Source organism: Nicotiana sylvestris, chromosome 8 (genome assembly GCF_000393655.2).
Source record: "Nicotiana sylvestris chromosome 8, ASM39365v2, whole genome shotgun sequence".
NCBI classification, from domain to species: Eukaryota; Viridiplantae; Streptophyta; class Magnoliopsida; order Solanales; family Solanaceae; genus Nicotiana; species Nicotiana sylvestris.
The window spans coordinates 203,748,342-203,770,371 of record NC_091064.1 but is presented as its reverse complement, the minus strand read 5'-3'; the positions used below and the strand labels follow the sequence as shown (position 1 = coordinate 203,770,371).

At 36.7% G+C, this 22,030-nt stretch overlaps 2 protein-coding genes across 4 annotated transcripts; one reads left to right on the top strand and one right to left on the bottom strand.

Annotated features, from left to right (window-relative positions):
• Positions 1-4,929: 4,929 nt before the first annotated feature.
• Positions 4,930-9,735, top strand: LOC104227817 (uncharacterized). 3 transcript variants are annotated; one of them, XM_070153039.1, is made up of 7 exons: positions 4,956-5,042; positions 5,264-5,320; positions 6,085-6,400; positions 7,432-7,879; positions 8,306-8,604; positions 8,768-9,140; positions 9,403-9,735. In XM_070153039.1, exons 3-6 carry the CDS (start codon positions 6,098-6,100, stop codon positions 9,113-9,115), a joined length of 1,398 nt encoding a protein of 465 aa, XP_070009140.1. In that variant the 5' UTR covers positions 4,956-5,042; positions 5,264-5,320; positions 6,085-6,097; the 3' UTR covers positions 9,116-9,140; positions 9,403-9,735. The 3 variants fall into 3 exon arrangements, with proteins under 3 accessions (XP_009778455.1, XP_070009140.1, XP_070009139.1); XM_009780153.2 differs by lacking the exon at positions 5,264-5,320 and having other exon boundaries at positions 4,930-5,042; XM_070153038.1 differs by lacking the exons at positions 4,956-5,042; positions 5,264-5,320 and adding an exon at positions 5,049-5,134.
• Positions 9,736-10,662: 927 nt separating this feature from the next.
• LOC104227816 (protein transport protein SEC16A homolog) lies at positions 10,663-18,818 on the bottom strand. Its single transcript, XM_009780150.2, has 13 exons — positions 16,821-18,818; positions 16,394-16,714; positions 15,414-15,539; positions 15,211-15,333; positions 14,958-15,128; positions 14,203-14,328; positions 13,977-14,111; positions 13,711-13,838; positions 13,522-13,630; positions 13,131-13,448; positions 12,890-13,045; positions 12,490-12,788; positions 10,663-11,655 (listed from the first exon to the last, which is right to left on the bottom strand). Exons 1-13 carry the CDS (start codon positions 18,744-18,746, stop codon positions 11,148-11,150), a joined length of 4,446 nt encoding a protein of 1,481 aa, XP_009778452.1. The 5' UTR covers positions 18,747-18,818; the 3' UTR covers positions 10,663-11,147.
• Positions 18,819-22,030: the final 3,212 nt, after the last annotated feature.

Here is a 22,030-nt window from a genome sequence, read left to right as displayed (position 1 = left end):
GCGGTGTCATGGTTGTTTGGTTTCAATGGCGGACGGGGGGTCGACTTGGGTGGTCCGACGACGGAAAAGAAGAATGGACGGGGAGGGGGGCTGGACAGTGGTGAACGGAGGGGGGGCTGTGGGGTTTCGTGGGGGGTGAACGGAGAAGATGAAGAGAAGGGGGGTGCATGGGTCCGGCGGCTAGGAGAAAAAGATGAAGTGTCTTTAGGGTTTTTTAGGTAATGAGTAGCAAATGAAACAAAAATGAGAGAAAGAGTGGGGAGGGGGGTCGTGTGGTCAGATGGGGGGGTGTTTGTTTGGGGTTATGGGGCGGACCGGGTCGGGTCGACCCGGTGTTTTGGGTTTTTGGGGTTGGATAAGGGGTTATTTGGTTTTGGGCTTGTGGTTTAGAATTGAAGAAAAGGCCCAATCCGATTTTCTTCTTCTTTTATTGCTTCTTTTTTCTTCTTTTATTTTTTCTTAAACTAAAACTAGATTCTAAAAATCCTAAATTATCATATAGAACTAAATTAATTTATAAAAGTGTTAATTAATTATTAATAACAATTAACACACAATTAAATAACAATTACGATAAAATCACACAATTTAGACATTAAATGCTAAAAATGCAACGTACATTATTTTTATGATTTTTTTGTTCTTGTAAAAACAAACTTAATTGATCCTAATTGTAGAATTAAATCCTAAATGCAAATGCGACATATTTTTGTATTTTTTATTAATTTAACAAATAAACATGCATGGACAAATATAAATAATTATCAAAAATACCACGAAAATTCTCAAAATTGCACACAAAGGAAAATTATTTTATTTTGAATTTTTGGGAGTAATTCTCACATAGGGAAAAAATCACGTGCTTACACATGTGATTTGATTTCCTTAGTTCGTGGAGTTAAATTAGGAGAATATCATGTGATTTGATTTCCTTAGTCCGTGGAGTTAAATTAGGAGAATATCATGTGATTTGATTTCCTTAGTCCGTGGAGTTAAATTAGGAGAATATTATGTGATTTGATTTTCTTCCGTTTTTAACCAGTTTAACCTTCTGTATTTAACGTTAATGCCGCTTGAATACAGCTAAATACATGTCAAACTTAGCTGGAATTCCAGTTTTTACGCCTATTTTTTTGGTTGTATTAATGAATACAACAACTTAAATACATAAAATATATTGTATAAAAACATAAAAGGTATTTATAACACGTAATATAGCAAAGAGTATCTATAAATGGCTAATTAGACTTAAAAGATGGTGCTTTATGAAAAATTCTCATTTCTTAATCTATGTGAAAACATCTAAAAAATCACTTATTTTGGACCGGAGGAAGTAATACATTGATAATTATTCGTATACTTTCCGGTAAGTTTTACTAATAACTAATAAAGTATTAAGCAAATGACTCCTAATATGTTTTAATATAGACTCGAAAAAAAATAAGAAATCTGGATAAGGATATGATCTGGTTTACTTATATGGATTGTTGACAAAATAGTACTCAAAATCAAAATAATATACGAGCTTAATAAATTTTGGCTTGTGAAGATAAAAGAACAAAGAAATGGAGGTGTTTAAAAAATAGTTTTTGTTAATAATCAAGTGAATATACACGTTAGAATCAATTATTTAAATAAACAAAAATGAATTCTTTAAATTAATCATATTATGTTGAAGTGGCTTCCGTGGAAGAAAAAATGCGGGAGGCAAGGATGAGATGGTTCGGGCATGTTAAGAGCAGAAGGATAGAAGCTCCAGTCAAAATGTGCGACGGGTTAGCCTCAGTGGGTATCAGGAAGGGTAGAGGTGGGCCTAAGAAGTCTTGGGGCGAGGTTATTAGACGAGACATGGCGCAACTGGAGTTGACTGAGGACATGGCCTTAGGTAGTGGCGGAGCCACATTACTATATTGCTAGATAAAATTTTTTATTTTATGTATATTTACTATACATTGACTTTTATATTTATAAAGCCTCAAATTGGGGGTTTCTCAAATTGGGGATTAGGAGTTCTCTCAAAACTGATCATATTCAAGAAACCATGGATAATATGGATTCCATATTATTCGCAGGTTAACCCATTTGTTATCCGTATTAAATATGGGTCATGTCGACTAATTTGTTCATTTTTGCATTACCCATTCTCCAACAGTCCCATATCTGACCCGCCCATTTGCCACCCATATTATGTTTTAAGCAACGATCATGAATGTATTCCGGATTTATTTTCGTTATGAATTGGACATAGATTCTTTATATTTTCTGAAATAAAATTTATATACTTAGAAACTACATAAAATGTACAACTATAAATTACAAAGTTAACAATTTAAAATATTTAAAAAAATATTTACAAAAAATATGGTCAAAGAAAATCTTATTTGACTCTCCCAATAATAAAAAGTTCATTCCTTTTTAAACTAGAGGAGTATACATTAGAGAGGTTATAACGATTCAGAAAATCTGCACAAATTAAGATTCTAGAAGGAGAAAAAAAAACCCAAAATCATACACCTTGTTGGAATTAATACAAGATACCAAAAATCAATACACTGAATCAGAATTTAACAAAAATATCATACAAATCCCTCATTCAGACTCGACATATGGATACAAAAAAATCAATTTTCTTCAATATACATTCCTAATTCCCTATGATATTTCATCAAATTTTTACATCAAAAGCAGATACATATGGATCATACACCAATCTGTTCAACATCTCAGAAAACAAGTTCATTCCAATTTCAAAAGTCACAAAAGCATCAATACAAGCATACTCCACCTGTTCATACAATAATTCCTCAGCTTCCCATTGACTCAACGTAATTTTCAACGGCTTCTCCATAACTTTACCAAGAACTTCATACGCCATTCTCTTCAATCCCATTCTCTTCAACCCCATTATTCCATACTCAGGCTCGAATTTACGTACAACCAATGCTAACTGGTACAAATCCACCGAATTCGCTACGAACAACCCGTGATCTTCGAACAATTTGTAAACGTCGCCCTGAATACCAACACCAACGAACGTGAAGTTAGGGTTTGCGAGAAAAGCACGGAGAGAATTCGGGATGCAATCAGCGTGAAGAAGTTGAAATAAAAGGCAACGACGGCCGACGCAGAGTTGGAGGAGAGCGATTTTGGGGTTGTTTTTATCAGTGGGGTTAATACAGGCGAGCCACTCAATGTCTAGACCAATAAGGAGCTTGTGGAGTCTACGCCGGTGAATGTGGATTGTTTGGCCAATCCATTTATCGACGTCGGCGGCTTTCTTTGTAACTGTTACTTTGATTTGGTTTTCATAGAAAGGAACAGTGAAGAATAAGGTTCGGGAGATTAATTCGGCCATGGGTTGGAAGAGAGAAAACTGAAATTCTTTTGGATTGAAATTTTATTGTGATTTTGTATTATAGGAAGGAAAGGTGCGGTATATAAATAGTATAGTTGATATTTTGAGTAGGATTGGGAGTGAAGAGGAGCTTAGCTCTTTTGTTCCTTAACTAGTTCTGTTTCGGTAAGCAACAAATAATGTAAATTTTTCTTATTGTATTTTAATTATTATCTAGTGCTTATCCTCTTACCTGAGATGCTATTTTAAGTTACTTATTTAATTAAAGTAGCTTCTTTACTTTGATGGGAAAACGAATTAAAATTTTTCGGTTCCAATGTTACCTATTTTCATTTTTCACTTTGATGATTTATTCGAAGTATGACAATTATCATCAATATGTGAATAGTGAAATCTATGATAATTTGCATGAATTGTTTAGGGAATGTTATATCAATGATTCTTATTCCAAATCTTCTTCTTCTGCTAACATGTTGGGCACTTTCGATATTTGAAATAAGGTTTTATTTCAGCCACATAGTCTCAATGTTCATTTTAATAAGCTTAATTTTTTCTTTTTGCAACATGAATCGGAGGGAAGATAGATATTATATTTTGAAATAGTTTTAAAGAAAATATTAACAAGTATGATGTTCTTTTCGTTCGTGAGTTGAAAGTTTATCGAAAACAACCTTTTTATTTTTACGAAGTAGGAATAAAACTGCGCACGCGCTATTCTTGTCAAATCTCACATATGATATTATACTGAATTTGTTATTGTTATTGATATTTTTTCCGTGATTTAAAACAAAATAAAAGAATTGAGCCAAAGGATTCATCCTCACAAGATGAATATCCAATATCCGAAGTTGAAGATGTATGTGCTTCAATGGGTAATGAATATGTCTGACAAAATAAAACTAGGAAACTAAGAATTATGTAAATTTGGTAGAATTGAGCTAAATAATGTAAGAAAAGTACATTAATTTTCACATTTTGTTTAAAAGCAAATAAAAAGAAAGAGGGCAAATTGGTTCATGGACGGATCAAGTTATGACTTTTATTCGATCAATTTTGACCCAATACATTTGATTCAAGTAAATTTTGGACGGATTAAATGGACGTGGCTAAGGTTGATGTAATTCATTTTTGCCACCTCTAAATATATAAACATATATATACTTGGAAGTTGGAACTATCCATTTTGCCTAATGACAAAAGAACCCCCAAAAAATAAAATAAAAAGAAAGAAAGAGAGGGACCAAATATTAACACCCAATAAAAGGTTTGCGATGAAAAAAAGATTGTACAGGACACAAGCACGAAAGAAGGACCGTACGATCAAAAAGATCTACGGTCAGAGATAACCAAGTGATACACTCAGCTAAAGATTGTACAGGACACAAGCACGAAAGGAGGACCGTACGATCAAAAAGATCTACGGTCAGAGATAACCAAGTGATACACTCAGCTAAAGATTGTACAGGACACAAGCACGAAAGGAGGACCGTACGATCAAAAAGATCTACGGTCAGAGATAACCAAGTGATACACTCAGCTGGAAAATAGTAGTAGTACATTTTTCCTTCTTTTCCCGAAATCCCCTCATATATTTTTTCAACCCCCAAATCCGCCTCCTATTAACGCCGCTTCTACACTACCCTACCCCTCACATTCACAGCAAACCCTAGCCCGTCTCCCTATTCCGGTAAGTAGTGTTTAGCCTTTAGCTTTCTTCAAAAACCCATATTTAATCCATTTGTCAAATCAATTGGTGAATTTTTTGACTGTTAAATTCAGGTAGTCTTTCAGTTTGCTTCCTTGTTATTTACAGTATTTTGTTAATGTTGAAATACTAATTTGTCTCTTTAAGCGATTTGTACACTTCCTTAAGCATTTGACTTAAAGTTGTATTTTGATGGAATACAGTTAAGGCAGGGTATCGAAATTCAATCTATAAAAGTCTGCCAATTGTTGGAAAAAAAGGTTGCACTCCATTTTTTGTGTGTGATGTTTTTTTTTTTGAAAATAATGGTTGTGTCTGGGCTTGCTTGCGCGCACCTTCATTATTCCACCGGTATCTGCTATTTGATAACACTGCCCACAAGGCTTCCACTTTTATTTGAGAAAGGTTACTAGCCTATCTCAACTATTTTTTAAAAAAATGGTAAAGTAGTCCAAGTTCAATTTTCAAATCATACAGTTTGATCTACCACTTTTGTCTCAATTCCCAAATGTTCCCGCTGCCAATATAATCGCATGTCCAACACCCCGATATGCTAAGGTTTATGTTTCGGCTACGTAATGGCCGTGGAGCTGAGAGGAAGAAGAAATGGAAAATCCTACAAAGTTCTCCCTCAAGAAATCATGTGGACATGTGGCGAGAAAGAGAAATAGGAGATCTCTCTAGGAATTTTATGAATTTTACGTACATATGGAAATCATTAGGCTTTCTTACTGAATAAATGATTAGTTAGAATCTTTATATAGGAATGGAAACCTTTAAGATTCTTTTATATGGAACTTCTGTATGGATCAATCGCCTTTTCTCAATGATATCCCTTATCTATAAAAAGAAGGCCACTTATTGAGTTATTGCACAAAACCACATCCTTAAGTTTGCAAAATTTGATATTGGATATCTTACCATAGGCATTTGAAGTGAATTATGTTTGTTGTAATTTGTTCTTGTCTGTGTTAGTAACAACGTTTTCGGGCTCTCCTTGTTCTGTTGATTGTTGCCAAAACAGGGTGCTCTTTGATATGTCTAGTAGGCAAGATTCAGATGTCGATGATGATTTCAGTGATCTTTACAAGGAATATACTGGCCCTGTTAGGTCCAACACAACTAAGGCACAAGAGATAACAGTGACAAACAAAAGGTCTCATGCTGGTTCCGATGAGGAAGAAGACGCCCCTGACCCCAATGCTGTCCCGACAGACTTTACTAGCAGGGAAGCAAAGGTTTGGGAAGCTAAATCTAAAGCTACTGAGAGAAATTGGAAGAAAAGGAAGGAGGAAGAATTGATTTGTAAAATATGTGGAGAGTCAGGCCACTTTACCCAGGTACTGCTTTGTATTAGGGTTCTTATTAGTGTTCTTGTTACTACTATTTTAGTTGGCTGAGGAGGGAAGAGAGTTTAAGGATCACAAGACTGATAACTGGAAATATTTACATTTAGTCAATCTATTCAATCTATAATTTCCTATATTTCTCACCCTTTCTCTGTAGGATGCTGATGCATCTCTTTTCCTGAGAATAATTGGTGAGAGAACTAGTTGGTTTCTTTTGTTATCACAGTTTTGCTCCTTACTATATCTCCGTTATTTTCTGGTGAAAGGTATTTCATTTTACATTTTTGTCAAGTTAACCACAGTCATCAGAGTTTGTAGACCAAGAGCTCCTTTTGTTTGTAGATATACTGGCTCAGCTGGCATAATGTAAACTGGCACATTTCACGCATTTTGTTGCTTTTTGCATTTTCCCCTCAATCTAACTTACTAATTTTAAAATCCTTTTTTGGGTGGCTTGGATAAGTAGAACAACAACAACAACCCAGTGAAATCCCACAAGTGGGGTTTGGGGAGGGTAGTGTGTACGCAGACCTTACCCCTACTCCGGAATAGAGTGGCTTGGATAAGTAGGAAAATTAAAAATCCCATGACATATCTTTCTTGCATATACTGGTAGCTTGGTAACTAAAACTGAGGGATGTAAGAGCAGTAGACATCATCTGACAATTTTTTTGCTTATGATCCTTCTGGCTAAAGGCATAACTAAAGTAAAATAAGTTAACCTCTGTTCATGCTTTGACTGGGATAATCCCTTTAATAGTCCCCGTAATCCTTTTCTTTTATGACAAGTTTTTTTGCATGCCGTTTCTATCAGCCAACCAGGAATCCTGAACATAAGATTTTGGTTGAAAATAGAAGAATATATGAATACTGTTTAACTATTATAAAATAGGCTGCCTATGCAAAAAAAAAAAGAGCGTGTGTGCCTTCCGTACTTGTCAAAAGTTTTTTCTCAGAGTCTCACAGAAGAGCTTATGCAAATGTCAAAAGTTTATATTGTGTGCTAAACAAACCACGTATAGGGATGTCCATCTACTCTTGGAGCAAATCGCAAGTCTCAAGATTTCTTTGAGAGAGTGCCTGCAAGGGAAAGCCATGTGAAAGCTTTATTCACTGAGAAAGTTATAAATCAAATTGAGAAGGATGTTGGCTGCAAAATCAAAATGGAGGAGAGGTTTATTATAGTTAGTGGGAAGGACAGATTGATCCTAAGAAAAGGAGTGGATGCTGTGCATAAAATTAAAGAAGAGGCGGACAAAAAGGGTCCTTCTAGTTCTCAGGCATCCAGATCAAGGTCACCTGAGCGCAGAAGTCCTGTTAGCTCTCGTATGGTACGTTCTGATTCTCAGAGATCCAATCACAGCCCTCAGAATGCATCACAATTACACCATAGGTACGGAAGACAAGAGAAGGTTGTTGATGATCGCGGTCATGATGGTTTTCACAAAATTGCAAGGGGTAGTTCACAAGGTAGGAAACCAAAGAGTCTTTCTCTTCGACAAGTAGAGCGCAATTTGACTTTTAGCCTTATTTCAGTTTCTTATTTTTCCCTTCTACATGTATCTTTGGCAATTAAGTTTTTTGAGTATGAACTTCACAGGCTTGTTCTGATGTTGATTTAATTTCATTCATAATGTGTGTTGCTTATCTTTTTCTTTTTGTGGCAGCAAGAGGTAAGTTCTTTTCAAGCATTCTGTTCGATTCTGATGTAACATTCCTGGTGGTCTCAAATGAAAGGATTATCCCACATTGAAAATTTTCACTGAAAGTATGTAGAGACTCGTTTGCTTCAGATGGGTTCACTATGAGATTTTAAGATACTTTGCCATGTTAAAGCTGCCATCATTGTTAGAGTTCTTCAATGGAAGTGCTTAACCCACTCTTCATTTGATGAAGCTTATGGTAATGATGGAGCTAGAGGTCGATCAAGCCAATCAAAGTCTCCGGCACGCCCCGCTTATATGAGTAACTCGTATAATTCATATGATGGTCATGGTCAGGGCAGGAGTGTTTACAGGTCTGATGGTTGGGATGCTGGTAGACGTGGTTCTGACATGAAATCTAACAGTAACTTTGACTACCCCTCCATTCCACAATCCTTAGAGAATCTTGAATTGGACTACCAAAAGGATGCTATAGATCTAGGAAGAATTCGGGATAAGGAAGAAGATGAAGAAAATCACAAGCATAGAGAGGTATGAAGTACCTAAAATTTGATCTTTTCTTTTCTTTTTTCCATTTTTGGATTGTTATTTTATTTCAAATTTTGCTTTGAAGAAAGACCTTCCGCTAAGCCTTAGTGCTGATGTGCTAAATTATTTTCCAGTCTTCATCTTGTTTTGGTTTATCAAATGTTAGGCCGTCAGAGAAGTAAGAGAGAACTACATGAAGAAATTGGCCATCCTTAGAGTTGAACATGCAAAGCAATGGGAAGAGTTTCTTCAACTTGATGCCCGGAGGAGGCAACAGCTGGCAGGACAGCATGTGTCAGCGTCTGGGTTTGGCAGTTACAATCAACAGAGCTATCAAGAGTATGAGAACTCAGCAGGTAATCCACATTATTCAGTACCCAACGTACCAGTGGAACCAAGGGGAAGGTATCCAAACCCTATGGATATCTACCATCCATCAAGGCCAGAAGACAGTTATGGCGACTTTCAGCGTCAGAGGCGTGATGATTATGGGAAAGCCTATAACCGATACTAAATGGGTAGATTGGAGTTTTTTTTTGGTGAGTTGTCTTAACCTTTTGGCAAGCTGAGAGCACTGAGTTTCATTTTGTTTCATCTAAAGCATTGGCTCTGCCATTTTTAGATGGGTGTGCCCTTCTCGTCATAAAATGTGTTCTTTTAAGGGTATATTTACGGAGGTTCTGAAAGTCAATATTTGGAATGGAGAAAATATTGGATAGGGTGGCAGATGATTGATTTTTATACAAGGTTTTGTAGCTTTTCTTGATGCATTTAATTAAATTAGCACTTCAAAATTTTCAGGATGCGAGTTGGTGGTGTCCTCGTTCACTGTGATGAATCAGTCTGGTTGTGTTTGGAGATGTAGAAAGATCAAGAAAGATTCTGAGTATGGTACTGTTTATGCTGTAAAGACAATTGAATCAGGTTGTTCTTATTTGGGGTTAAATTATATCTTTATCTACACTAGTGAAGTTTGAGCTTTGGCATGAGATTAGGAAATACCGAATATCATGGTATAATTGCCTGCTTTTCAGTTCTTTCAATAGAAGATGCTTCGAGAAGCTTTTCATCTTATGATGAGTGATATAATTTTCATAATGCTGGCAATTATAGAGAGTTAAATCTTCTCATGGATTTCTTTCTTCTCTCGGATGATAGTTTAGCAATTTTTCTTCCCTTGGATGAAGTTTTGTGATGACTACTTTCAGGATTCCATTGGGTAGAAGCTTTCCTCTAATAGTAACATGACACATTTACTATGCTGTTTATTTTGGAGAAATGGGGGGGGGGGGGGGGGTAAAACTATAGAGTTATGATGCTGGTTGCCTTGGGCGTTTAATTCTTTTGCACTCCAGAAAAGGTTGTCATAAATTAGTTGAGCTAGATGCGGCACAAATGTAACTTTGGTGCTACATTTATCTCCTAACAGAATTCGTAAGTTAGTGATCATATGCAGTAAGTGAAATTCCAAGGATTAAAATTGTCGTACATAAATACATGAACTTTGGAAGCAAACTCTCTGGATAATTAATATTAAAAGAAGTCGCTACTTATTCTCGTATTTTTAAATCTAGGAGATCAGACTTTAAATCTGTTCAGTCTGTCGGATTCTGTTATACAAATATTGTATGATTGTTTGAAAGTATTCTTCTACAGTATGACATAAGAGATCAGGAGAAGGGGAAAGTGAAAATTCAGGCCACATTGAATGAATGATCTTTCCCAGTATCATTAGATTGTAAGCTTTAGTAGACTTTTTCAAATTAAAGGTATATTAGTATTTTGATTGAGGGTTCGAACACCCTTCCACCACCAAGTACTGCTCTTTTATCCAACAACAAATCCGGTTTAATCCCACAAATGGGGTCAGAAAAGAGTAGTGTGTACACAAACCTTACCTCTACCTGGTGGAATAATGCTCGTTTATCCAAACAGGAAAAAAAGAAGGAAAAAAAGGTTACTTTAAAAGCACTGATCTTTTATTTTAACAAAAATGTGACTGTAATAATAACGAAAGTAAGCAGGAAATGGAGACATGCTAGTGTCCACTGGGAGAAAAAGTCCAAGGCAAATTATTTGTCCAATCAATACTGGAAATGGAGTTCTAACATTCTTCTTTACTACACTTTCTCCCGCAGAGATGGTCTTCCTATTTAAACTAATAGGATGGACATTCCTTCCTCTATAAATGAACAAATCAACTATACAATGTATCTCGTGCCATTTTCCTTGTAATATATTATGACAAGACTCTCAAACAGCAGGTATTGAACCTTTTGGAGAGGCAAAAACAGAAACAGAAAAGACAAAAATAACGATCTACGACCTAAAAGTAAACAGCTAAGTATGTAATGGCTTTCAACACATAACTGATCTTACAAAAAGGAGAAGTAATTGAAGGGTTGGTGAGAAGTGTGTTCCAGCTTCCTTTGACCACACTTAAACCCCTTACCAACAAATGGCCGATGATCTTGAGCAGCATAGTGCCCCGAGAGTGGAGAGAACCAAGACAACAACCAAAAATTAATATGTACATCTTTATTGTGTCACAGTTCTACTTCATGTAGATCTTCACCAAATCTACCACCATTCATCGAGGAGTGCATCAAATTAGCATCACTAGGCATGAATGATGATGGAGGCATACCCAATACCTCACCAAGTGGTTTTACTTCAGATTTATTTGGGGTGAAAGCATCAGAAATGCCTCCGCTCCATGATGCAGTTCTCCGTGACTGACTTGACAGGTGGCTAGGTCCAGTAGTTACCCCCTTCTTAGAGATGCTGTCCATGCTTGGAAATCTCTGCATAGGCATGGTTGATGGAGGTGCAGGTGACTGGAATGACCCATTCACAACAGAGATTGAATTATTCTCACTATTTCCTGAAGTCTGTTGCTCACTGGAATGACTGTCAACTGTTTGTTCAACAGGGGACATTGGCGTAGGAACAAAGAACTTTGCATTTCCAGTAGCAGGTTTCATGGAAGGAACAGAAGGCGATTGGAAAAGATTTGTTGGATTACCTCCACCTTTATTGAATGTGTCAACATACCTGCCAAAAGAGGGATGAGAATAGTAGGTCAGCTTTCTCTAGTTGAGTCACAGCAGGAAACACTATATGCACTTTGACCTCCTAGAAATACTAGCTTTCATCGCCTATGTCCATATTTGTAGATTAAAACTAATAACACAGTCAATGAAATAAAGAAGCTGGATGCAAAAACATCTAAACTTATTCCCTCATCATTTTCATTAACAAATCACTAGGAACAGATAGCTGCAATAACCTAACATATATCTTCAGATGTAAAACCAAAAAGATTATAAAGCTGTCTGCTGCTTTTTTTGAGAAGGAAGCACTTTGTCTGCTCCTTGTTAAATCGAATTATGTATTTTATAATTTTGATCTGCCAGGAAGGACATCATCAAGTAATTAGTCCAAGTAGACACTCTATACTCCTTCTGATCAGAACAATTCCTTGTCAGTTCGTCCCAAAATCCTTACTTCTTTCCTTCCATGACAAAGCTGTCTCCCTCCAACAATTTAAACTAAGACAACTCTTCACAAAGCAACTTACTTTTTTTAAGTCCAAACTAAATTTTAATCATGTTCTTTTTCTAACTTAATATTAATAATCTATTAAAGCAAAATACTTTATTCTTCGTGCAGTCAAACCACGTCATTTTAACAGGATAAAGGTGTATCCAGGATCCGAACACCAAGGTAACCAAAGAGCAGACTCACAGTTAACCTAAGCCACCAAAAAAAATCAGCTGGCCCCTTCTTATTACTTCAACAATAGTATGTTCCCAATGGTCATATATCCTACTGAAACATTGAATCATCCGATATACTTCTATAAAGGAACACGCCAATATCACTTGCCTTGACCGAACACCCATCCGACTGCGTGCTGAGAATTGGTTAGTGGTCGGTGGAAGTGGTGGGATTCCTGAACCATTATCAGCAGAAGGTGGGCTCTTCATGTCTGGACTTCCGTTGCTAATAGAACCTTCACTTTTTAGTACAATATTCAAGTTATAATCAGGTGCCCCGCTCTGGAAAGCAGCAGTGGTTGGTGGTGGTGCTAGAGCTGGTTCCTCAGCAGGAGGCGCAGCACCTTCTTCAACCCATCTTTTAAGTTTTTCATCATAATAAAATTTATTTGTTTCACCCAGTTTGGCCTAAAATGGATCATAACAAATGGAAATAAGTGTGAAACACAAATCCAGAGGATCACAATGTAGAAAATAACAGAGCGAAACCTCATAAAGAAACAATGTACCTGACGGCCTTGTCGGGGTTTAAGGACTAATCCAACCGTTTTTTGGAGAAGCTGAGAGCCAAAACTAAAGCGACCAAAGCGTGATCTACCTGCAGCTGCTGATGAATTACCTGGTGTGTTACTTGAGCTTGCTTCCTTTGATGAGTCGACATGATCCTATACAAATTGAACAAAAAGTTCATCTTTTTTTAAGAGCAGACAGATCACGCCCAATTAGCCACAGGGTAATACCATTACATACCTGTCTAGGAGTTCTTCCAAAGTCGGGCTCTGAAACACTTCTATTGTGCATCGTCATTCTATTGTTGTCAGCTGCCCAGTCACTTATTTTCTCCATGGATGCTGAAGGCATCAAAGATGACATTGCCATTGTCGATTGACTATTTGAGACTCTAGGTCCCGCAGACTGATAATGATGTTCATTCCCTTGTGGACTGCCGCTGCTTGTTGAAGGAACTGGCGGTGGTAAGCCCCCAACCACACGGTGAGCAGTGCTATCAAAAAGGTTAAGCAATTTACCAACCAACTTTGCAGGAGCCAAATTTGTGGCAAACCCTCCCTGCATGCAGAAAGTTCCCACTATAATTATCTGTGGACCATCATATTACAAAGGTAAGTGTATCAAGGGCTACCTCTTGGTGTGTTTTGATCCTTTCTTCAAGAGACGACACTAATTGTCTCAATGTTTCTATCTCAGGAGCTCGGCCAGTCTTAAGCGATTTAGATAATGCTTGACAGTACCTAAAAATCAGAAATGATAAGCCACCAGCAGTAAGGATTTCCAAAAAATTTAAAGTAGAAGTAAAATCTTGGATACATACTTCAATGCATCTGGTGTTCTCCCAACTTCAGCCAACATGTGTGCATATACAAGCTTGTAAGGTTGAAAAGGAGGAAGAATAAATTGAGAGTTTCCAAGCACCTTTGAGTATTCATATATCTCAGTCCTCTGTCAACACAGTATTTCATCAGTCAGCATATTCACTTGCATTACTCCACTAATGCAGCAGTAGCACAGAGCAAACAGATAGAAGCAGCAAAAGAATGTTTCATTTTTTGTTCTTTATGAAAGGCAACTTAATAGGACCTGAATAGCTTCTGGACTAGCATAAGTTCGGGGGAATTTCCAGTGATCAGCGCCGACAAGACACAATCTTGCACTGTCTGAATATGGTTCAATGTTTGCTTCTGCCACCAGATAACAAATGTGTGCAGCAACAATCTGAATCACAATATTAAAGTATGAAGCATACAGACACAGCATAGGAGATATTCTAAAGAATGAGAATATGAATATGAAGCAGAATACATACATCACTTCTCTCTTTCCACAAACAATCACCAAGATGAACAAGCACCAATTCATCATCCTTTGTTCTATTTGCAGTGATCACAGCCAAATTCTCCTCCCAATCGTCAAGCATGACATTAGCACCAAACTAAGATAAATAGAAGAATAATCAAAACAAGCTAATATTCCCAGCAAAGTATTCACTAAATCTTTAATAGATTAATAAACTAAAGGGAAATAACAAAAATAGAATATTTTCACAAAATGCTGAAGAAGAAAAAAGTGATCTACATATCATCTGTATTTTAGTACAGAAATGTAAGGGTTATGCAAATAGTTTTACACCTCTGACAAAAACGCCCTATCCTCAAAAAGGAGGTAAATAACAGTTTAATCTCAAAAGAGTGGAACTCTTCCGCGGAACTGATAAGTCAAAACACATACTTGTGGTTCCACTTGACTATCACTAATAATGTCTTGTTATGATCTGGAATGCTCTCTAAACTTTAACTTTATATGCATGTTTTCAAATTTAAAAAGTCAAATAACTGTTATGTCTCTTTATTCTGTAATAGTATTGATTTTGTAGAATCTAGTTAAAGCGAAGAGATACTTGAATATATATATTTGCCAGGATCCAAACCTACTAAAAAATATATATCTTACTAGGATCCCATTCCAGGGGCTAAGGAAAATCATGTAAAAATATGTTGAAGCTGAAAGGTAAAGCCAGCAAGCCAAGAAAATAACAGCTGTAATAGAGCTATAAACACACACCTGAGCAGGCTGTTGAGCGACATTTGCGGCAATGGGCATGCCACTTGGAGCTGCAGATTCTGGATTAAAGACATCAGCTGGTTGACCTGCAATTAGTAGGCAGAGTGTCCGCAAAGGTGATCCTGCTGTTAATTGCCGGAGTGCCATTTGCTTCACAGTTTCGACATAAAACTACAATTGTTCGTAAAACGATAATGCATTAGTACAAAGAGGAATAAAATGAAGAGGCTGGATTGTGGAGAACCGGACAAACCTGATCACCAAGCTGTGCAGCGAGAACTAGAGCTGGACCCCATAACTGACCCTCTTGTGCACATTGCAATGCTTCTTTCTTTCTTCCAGAAACTAGAAGACTTTGAACTTCAGCAGCAGTAGTCTAAAGCATGTCCAAAAATATTAGCTGATCAAGCAAATAATCAACTTAGCAACTAGGAAATAAAGATATAAAATAATTACCCGCAACTGTCCTTCAGAAGGCAATTGCTGCAAGCACTGGGAAACAGTGCCATATTGGCTGAATTGTGTACCATTCAGCTTCAGAGATGCAAACAATTTGGCAACTGCTGTTTCTGGAGCATCTTCCTGCTCAAATTACCAAACCAAATTAGCAATAGCAACTGGTAAGTTGAAACTGTAAGTGCCATATCATTAAGACATGGCTGCAGAAACAAAGAATGAGAAAAGATTTAGATCAAATGAGGTGTCACATCTTCACGCAGTGGAAATCACCAAATAGAGCATAGGTTAATAAAACAGTCCTCTATTCCTAAAGTTTGCTTTCACCTAATCATCAAAGTAGACACAAACTAGAAAAAGTAAAGTTCTCTTGCATCTTGCATCGCAAATTAGTGCAAATCATTACACTTTGCAAGATACGCTTTGTCTCGCAACAATTTGTCCCCTAAGCTCTTCTTTCCCAGCACATATGCAGCCTGCTTCACAATTTTGCTCAAAGAGTAGAGCTGAAGGCCTAAAGAAATATTTCTTTGTTATTTCTCTCTTGTTCCGCATTTGTTTGCTGACTTTCTGTTTAGTATGTCCAAAATGTTGACCTCTTTCCTGAAATGGCACATTTCAAACTAACTAAAACTATGTACTGCTTTATGTAATTTCAAATTTCATGTGACATCACCAACTTCTCTACTTTTCATATTTCAAGTTATTATTTAAACTCGATATAATAATCGATAAAAACAATACTTGTAGATTGTGTGAGTGTCAAGGTAGGTTCCAAATTGTGGCAGGTGGAATATTTCTCAGGAACTTTCTTTGCGGTCCCACCGAATGCCTTCATTACTTCCGGGACAGGACTTGCACATTAACATGCTGCTAGTATGTACAATTCCTCTTTTAGGTTGATAGTTTAATAATAAAGCATGACAGCATTTATAACTAATTACAAGGCATGTTATGAGAAAAATTCATTTCCACTTTACCTTCAACAAAGTATCAGTACCAAATGGGGATCGAAGTTTCCCATAGTATTGACATGCTATTTTCAGCAATGTCAGAAGCAACCTCAAAACTTCCCCTTTCCTGTAATCCACGTCAGGGAATAAAGGGTTTGCAATCCTCTCGTCAATCCATTTATTCAACTCCTTAATACCAGCATTTCCACCAACCAAAGGACCAGGGAATGGATTTCGGCAGAGAGTTTGGATATAATCACATGCCCCAGTTGCAAGGCTTGAACTGTCGATTCTCTCTGACATCACATCCATCAAGTTAAGCACAGATATTGAACCTCCAACGGGATTCTTCATAGAGCACGCACAAACACTTTCAGCAATTAGTAAGAGTTTTGCACTTCAAAAATAGTTAAAAGAAAGACTGTTAGGTAGGAGCATAACAGTCGAGTCTAACCTGGCTGCCAAAGGATGAGCTATCATAAGAGCAATTATCTTTCATCACGATCAGCTTTCCACCAAAACCAAAGGTGACCAAAGCATGAGGAGGACGTCCAGCAGATGATCTTCCTGTGGTAGGAGCATAAGGATATTGCTGGGTGTTCTGAAATGCTTGTGGGGAATAATTGACTGTGTTTTGACTTCCGTAATAATCACTTGAGAGATGCTTCTGCTCGTTTTGCTGCATTGTCGGCTGAGTAAATTGCTGATTAAAGCCCTGTGACCCAGCTATTGCTGAGAAATTACCTTGAGTTTGATTTGATTTCCCATGGTATGAAACTGTTCCCTCATACTGATTAGACATTTGCGGATTAACATGGCTGCTAGCAGAAATCTCTTGGCTGTAGTGATTCTCCAATGGCTGGTTCCCCCTATATTCTGACACAGGCTCACTCTTGGCAACATTTTCAGTTTGCCACACATTTGAGTTTTGCTGATTGTATTTACCAAAAGACCCATTGTAATCATGCCCTCCACTGCCAAATACTATGGATCTACTATTCTCATTCTGCCCATATGCACCATAAAAACTTTGATCGTGATTGGGAGAAAAATCTTCAGATGATACCCAACCATTCTGATTCTGCTGGCTCTCACCTTGAATAGTTGATTGAGTAGATGAAGTATACGTGTCGAGAGAGCGCCACTCCATGGCAGTGGTATCATAGTACCAACCGGGGTATTGAGGATCAAAAACCATATGCGAAGGGTATCCATTGTTTACTTCTGAAGCTTGATTCCACTCAGTCGTAACCCCACCTCCATCACTCGACTGAGACACCTGATTCCAGCCTGTCACTACCCCGTTCGCATCACTAGCCTGAGAAACTTGGTGGTTCCAATTCGCTGCATTCTCAGTCGCATCACTTACCTGGTGAACCTGATTCCAATTATTGACACTTTCAGTGGTCCCGCTCTCGGCTACAGTCCCAGCAACAGACTGAGAAGCTTGCTGTAAGTAAGAGACTTCTGACTTTCCATCAGAAACAGTCCAGTCAGCAGCAGAATTATCTTGTACATTGGCTGTTGAGTCATAACTAGAGACCTGATACCACTGCCCAGTATTTACATCAAACTTCCATCCTGGATAAAGATTCTCCCAATATTGACTGTTATTTTGATCTTCCCCGCCTGCAACTTGTTCCGTAGTCGCATTATAGCCAAAACCATCTTGATTCTGCTGCATGTAGGAACTAGAACTGTCGAAATTCGCGGAATCATTAACTTGATCAGCTGATACAACATTTGACCCCACATTTTGATTCTCCCCTGTGTTTCCAATAACAACTCCAGTATTATTATTATTCCCCAATTCACTGAAAAAGTCAGAGTAAGATCCAAAAACCTCTGTATCACCATCTGTAGCTGGATTAGAATGAAACACACTCCAGTCAACCTCCTTTACACCTGGATTGGCGGATCCACTAGCGTGATTTTCCTCCTCCTCCTTTACGTCAGGATTAACGGATCCGCTAGTATGACTTTCCGACAAATCAGTAGTTACATCAGTCTCCAAATCACCATTGCTCGACTCAAGCAAACTATCTAATCCGCCCGAAGTCAATGACACTAAGGAACCACTACTCTTCTCTCTATCCCCTCCCTTCATCGCCAAAGGCGGTTTCACATCACTATCAACTGTTTTATCATCCCAAGTTCCTTCCTTTTTAACTCCACCTAAATTTTCCAATCCAGCATTATCAATAACATTATCACTAATACTAAGATTAGCAAATGCTTTAACCTCATCAGATTCATTCCCATCAACCGACACTGGTGCAGTTACCTTAAAATCAATGTCATCATCATCATCATTCACCAATTTATCAAAGAAATCTTCATCTGTTTGATCCTCCACCATAAATGGAGGATTTGAAGCCATTTACTCCCCCAAACCCTAACCCTAACCCTAACCCCAACAAAATTCTCTAATTCAAATCCCAATTAAATAAAAAAAAGCCCAAATGTTGAGATCCAAAAAAAACCCTTTTTTTATTTAATCCAAGAAAACAAAAATACAACAAGATCTAGGGTTTTCTTAAGATACCCAGAAAGGAAAAAAAACAAAAAAATTGGGGAAATTGTTGCTTCAATTTAAAGAATCAGATTAATAGGGGAAAAAGCGAAAATTTATTGAACAAACTAAATTAACTTACAGATCGTGAAGCAAATTTCACCGAAGCTAATTTGGCCTATATATGTATATATATCAATAAAATACAAAAAGAAAACATTCAAATATTTATATATGCATGTTTTCTTCTATTCCTATTTAAGATGTGAGAAGAGGGGAGAAGAAGACAAGCCCTCGTATGCACCAAAAAGTCCCCAACTTTCAACTACCCATAAAAAATTAAAATAAAATAAAAAATTTAATATAAAAAAATACTTGGACTAATTTATATTTTTGCATATGCAAATAGTTCAGACTATATTTTTTTTATATCACTGATGTAATACTCGCTTTGAATCCAATTAATTTAAATTTACATTGAGAAGTCCCACTTAGGATAAAACACTTTTTATAAAAGACATCTCTATATTCAGGGTTGATTTTAAGCCTGATACCGTTAATAGCAAATTTTGCAATATTTTCCGGCATAAAAATGAAATTAACAATTTAATAGTAATTTTTTACACTCTCAATATAATTAATTGATTATAATATGTTACTACTCTTATCAAACTTTATACTGTTACCCATAATTAACTTTGTGGTAGTCTAAGTAAATATTCTCTATATTGGATGTGTATAATAATAAAATTTCTTTTTTTTTTGTCCTACTCACCTATTTGGGATTAAAAAAAAAAGGGGACCTCTCTCTGTCCTAGATTTGCTGGCAATAAATAGAAAGTGACAGATTTGGTAGAATTTGACTTGATGATTGCCACGCAGCAATTCTCTAATAGCCCTTTGACCAAACTGCAAAAATAAATTTATTTTGAGAAGTGTTTTTTTTTAAAGTATTTTTCTCAGGAATATTTTGGCGAGAAGCAGTTTATTTTTGACTAATTAGTTTGAAAAACACTTCTGAACAACAACTAATGTTTGACTAAACTTTAAAAAATTGCTTCTAAGTGTATTTTTCTCAAAAGTACTTCTCAAAAAAGTGCTTCTCAAAAAAGTGCTTTTGGAGAGAAACTACTTTTTTCTGCTTCTCCAAAACTGCTTCTGTTTTTCCTCAAAAACATTTTTTTTTCTTCCAAAAGCTTGGCCAAAACACCTCAATTTTTGGCCAAAAGTGCTTTTGGAAAAAAAAAAGAACATTTTTGGCCAAAAAAAACTTGGCCAAACAAGCTAAGTGGCTGGGACATGTCATATTTAATAAAACTTTATTTATTGAGGCATGTTTTAATTTTTCTTTTCACCGGTTAATAGTCCTAATTTAATTGTATTAACATTTGCTCGTGAGTAACTATGTAGAAAATTGGAAATTTTGAAATACCTAAATAGAAACAAGATAAAGTTGAATTTAAACGTCCTCAAAGTGATTTTCATTATATGAATTGCGAGCTTTAATTAAATCTTGTTACCTAACTAAGGTTCTTTTTTACTCGTTATTATCTTTATCTTCTCGTGATTTTCATAGTAATTCTAAACTTTGTGTCTCAGTTCTTTATTTAGATGATATAAATTAAGGGTGTATTGTGGGCCGGACCCAGCTCGGGGCCGGCCCGGGACTGCGTGCCAAACGGGCCAGTTCAAATGGGCCGGTCTCTAGCGATTCAAAAGCCCACAGTGGGCCGTCCTTGCCAAAAAGCCCGCGAGCCCGGGACCGGCGGGCGGGCCTCGGCGGGTTCAACCGGGCCCAACGGCTAATTTTTTATTTTTTTAAAAAAAGGGCCAACGGTCAGAATTTAAAATGTAGCCGTTGGACTGCATTTTTAGCCATTTGGCACTTTCAAAAATAGCCATTTGGCCCCAAACTTTGTTTTAACCCCAAACTTTTTATAATTACACTTTTTCCCTATTCTCAACTATAAATACTCCCTCATTCTTTCAGTTTTACTCACAAATTCATCAATCTCTCTCTAATTTTCTTCTATAATTGCTTACTTTATTATTGCAATTTCGTGAAAAATTGTGACGTTGGTGAATTGAAGTATTCAAGTCTTCAACGATATTCAATTTTCAAGAAGTTGTTCGTCAATTCGGTAAACTTGTTCCAACTCTTAAGTTTTAATATTATAGTTTTGTGTGTTTTATTTAGTATAATTATAATTAATTTGGACTTTTCTTTGAAAAAAATATTTGGGGGTAAGGGTAAGGAAAAATCTAAAATTGGTGAATCTAGTCGCCAAGCTGCTACTCTTCCCCGGCTCCCCGACCCAGACCTGTTACCCGCCATCCTCCACTTGTTATTCTTGATAGTGATAACCCTTGTTTTCAATTTTCCGATAGTCAATTTTGCCATGATGTTGCACCAGGCCAACAATTAAATGAAGAAGTTATTAATGCTCTTTATCCTAATCAAATTATCTTTAAAAATGTAGAGGAAAATGATGATTTAGATGAAACACAACCAGATTTAGATGATACACCTACTAGTCTTGTTAATAATCCAACTGATGCCCCGCCTGACCCTCCTGTAGTAACCCTTACTTTTAATAGACAACCTTCTAAACGGCCCGAAACATCTCTTGTTTGACACTTTTTTACTCAACTAAGAGAACAAAATAAGGCTAAGTGTAAAACTTGTAGGTCTTAGATGGCTCATAAATTTACTGGAGACCGTAACGGTACGGGTAGTTTGACTAGACACATAAAGACACACCCTAGAAATAAAGCTAGATATTTACAAATGAAAGTTGCGCAAGAAGGGACAAGTGTAGATAGTACGGTTAACCCTAGTACAGGGTCAAATCTAGTTCAATCGGGAATTAACACTGTTACCGGTGGTATTTTATATTATGATCCAAATAAAGATCGTGAAGAATTGGCAAAAATGATTACTGTTATGTGCTTACCATATAGTTTTCCTTCTAACCCTCATTTTGTGCATTATATTAGAAGAGTTTTAAATCCTACTTATAAAGGATGGCCTCGCGCAACCGTAAAGAGCGATATTTATAAATACAAACATGAATATAAATAATATTTGCGCTATTTATTTACTCATATAGATTATCGCATTGCTATTACAACTGATATTGGTAGAAGTGGTA

Bases quoted from the DNA above. Each gene is read 5' to 3' on its own strand.
- LOC104227817 (XM_009780153.2), top strand. From the start codon at position 6,098: ATGTCTAGTAGGCAAGATTCAGATGTCGATGATGATTTCAGTGATCTT. The intron at 6,401-7,431 runs GTACTGCTTTGT...AACCACGTATAG, and splicing joins AGTCAGGCCACTTTACCCAG to GGATGTCCATCTACTCTTGG. The intron at 7,880-8,305 runs GTAGGAAACCAA...CATTTGATGAAG, and splicing joins TGCAAGGGGTAGTTCACAAG to CTTATGGTAATGATGGAGCT.
- LOC104227816 (XM_009780150.2), bottom strand. From the start codon at position 18,746: ATGGCTTCAAATCCTCCATTTATGGTGGAGGATCAAACAGATGAAGAT. The intron at 16,715-16,820 runs GTTAGACTCGAC...TGCTCTATGAAG, and splicing joins GCTCATCCTTTGGCAGCCAG to AATCCCGTTGGAGGTTCAAT. The intron at 13,046-13,130 runs GTATGTAATGGT...CAATTTGTATAG, and splicing joins TTGGAAGAACTCCTAGACAG to GATCATGTCGACTCATCAAA.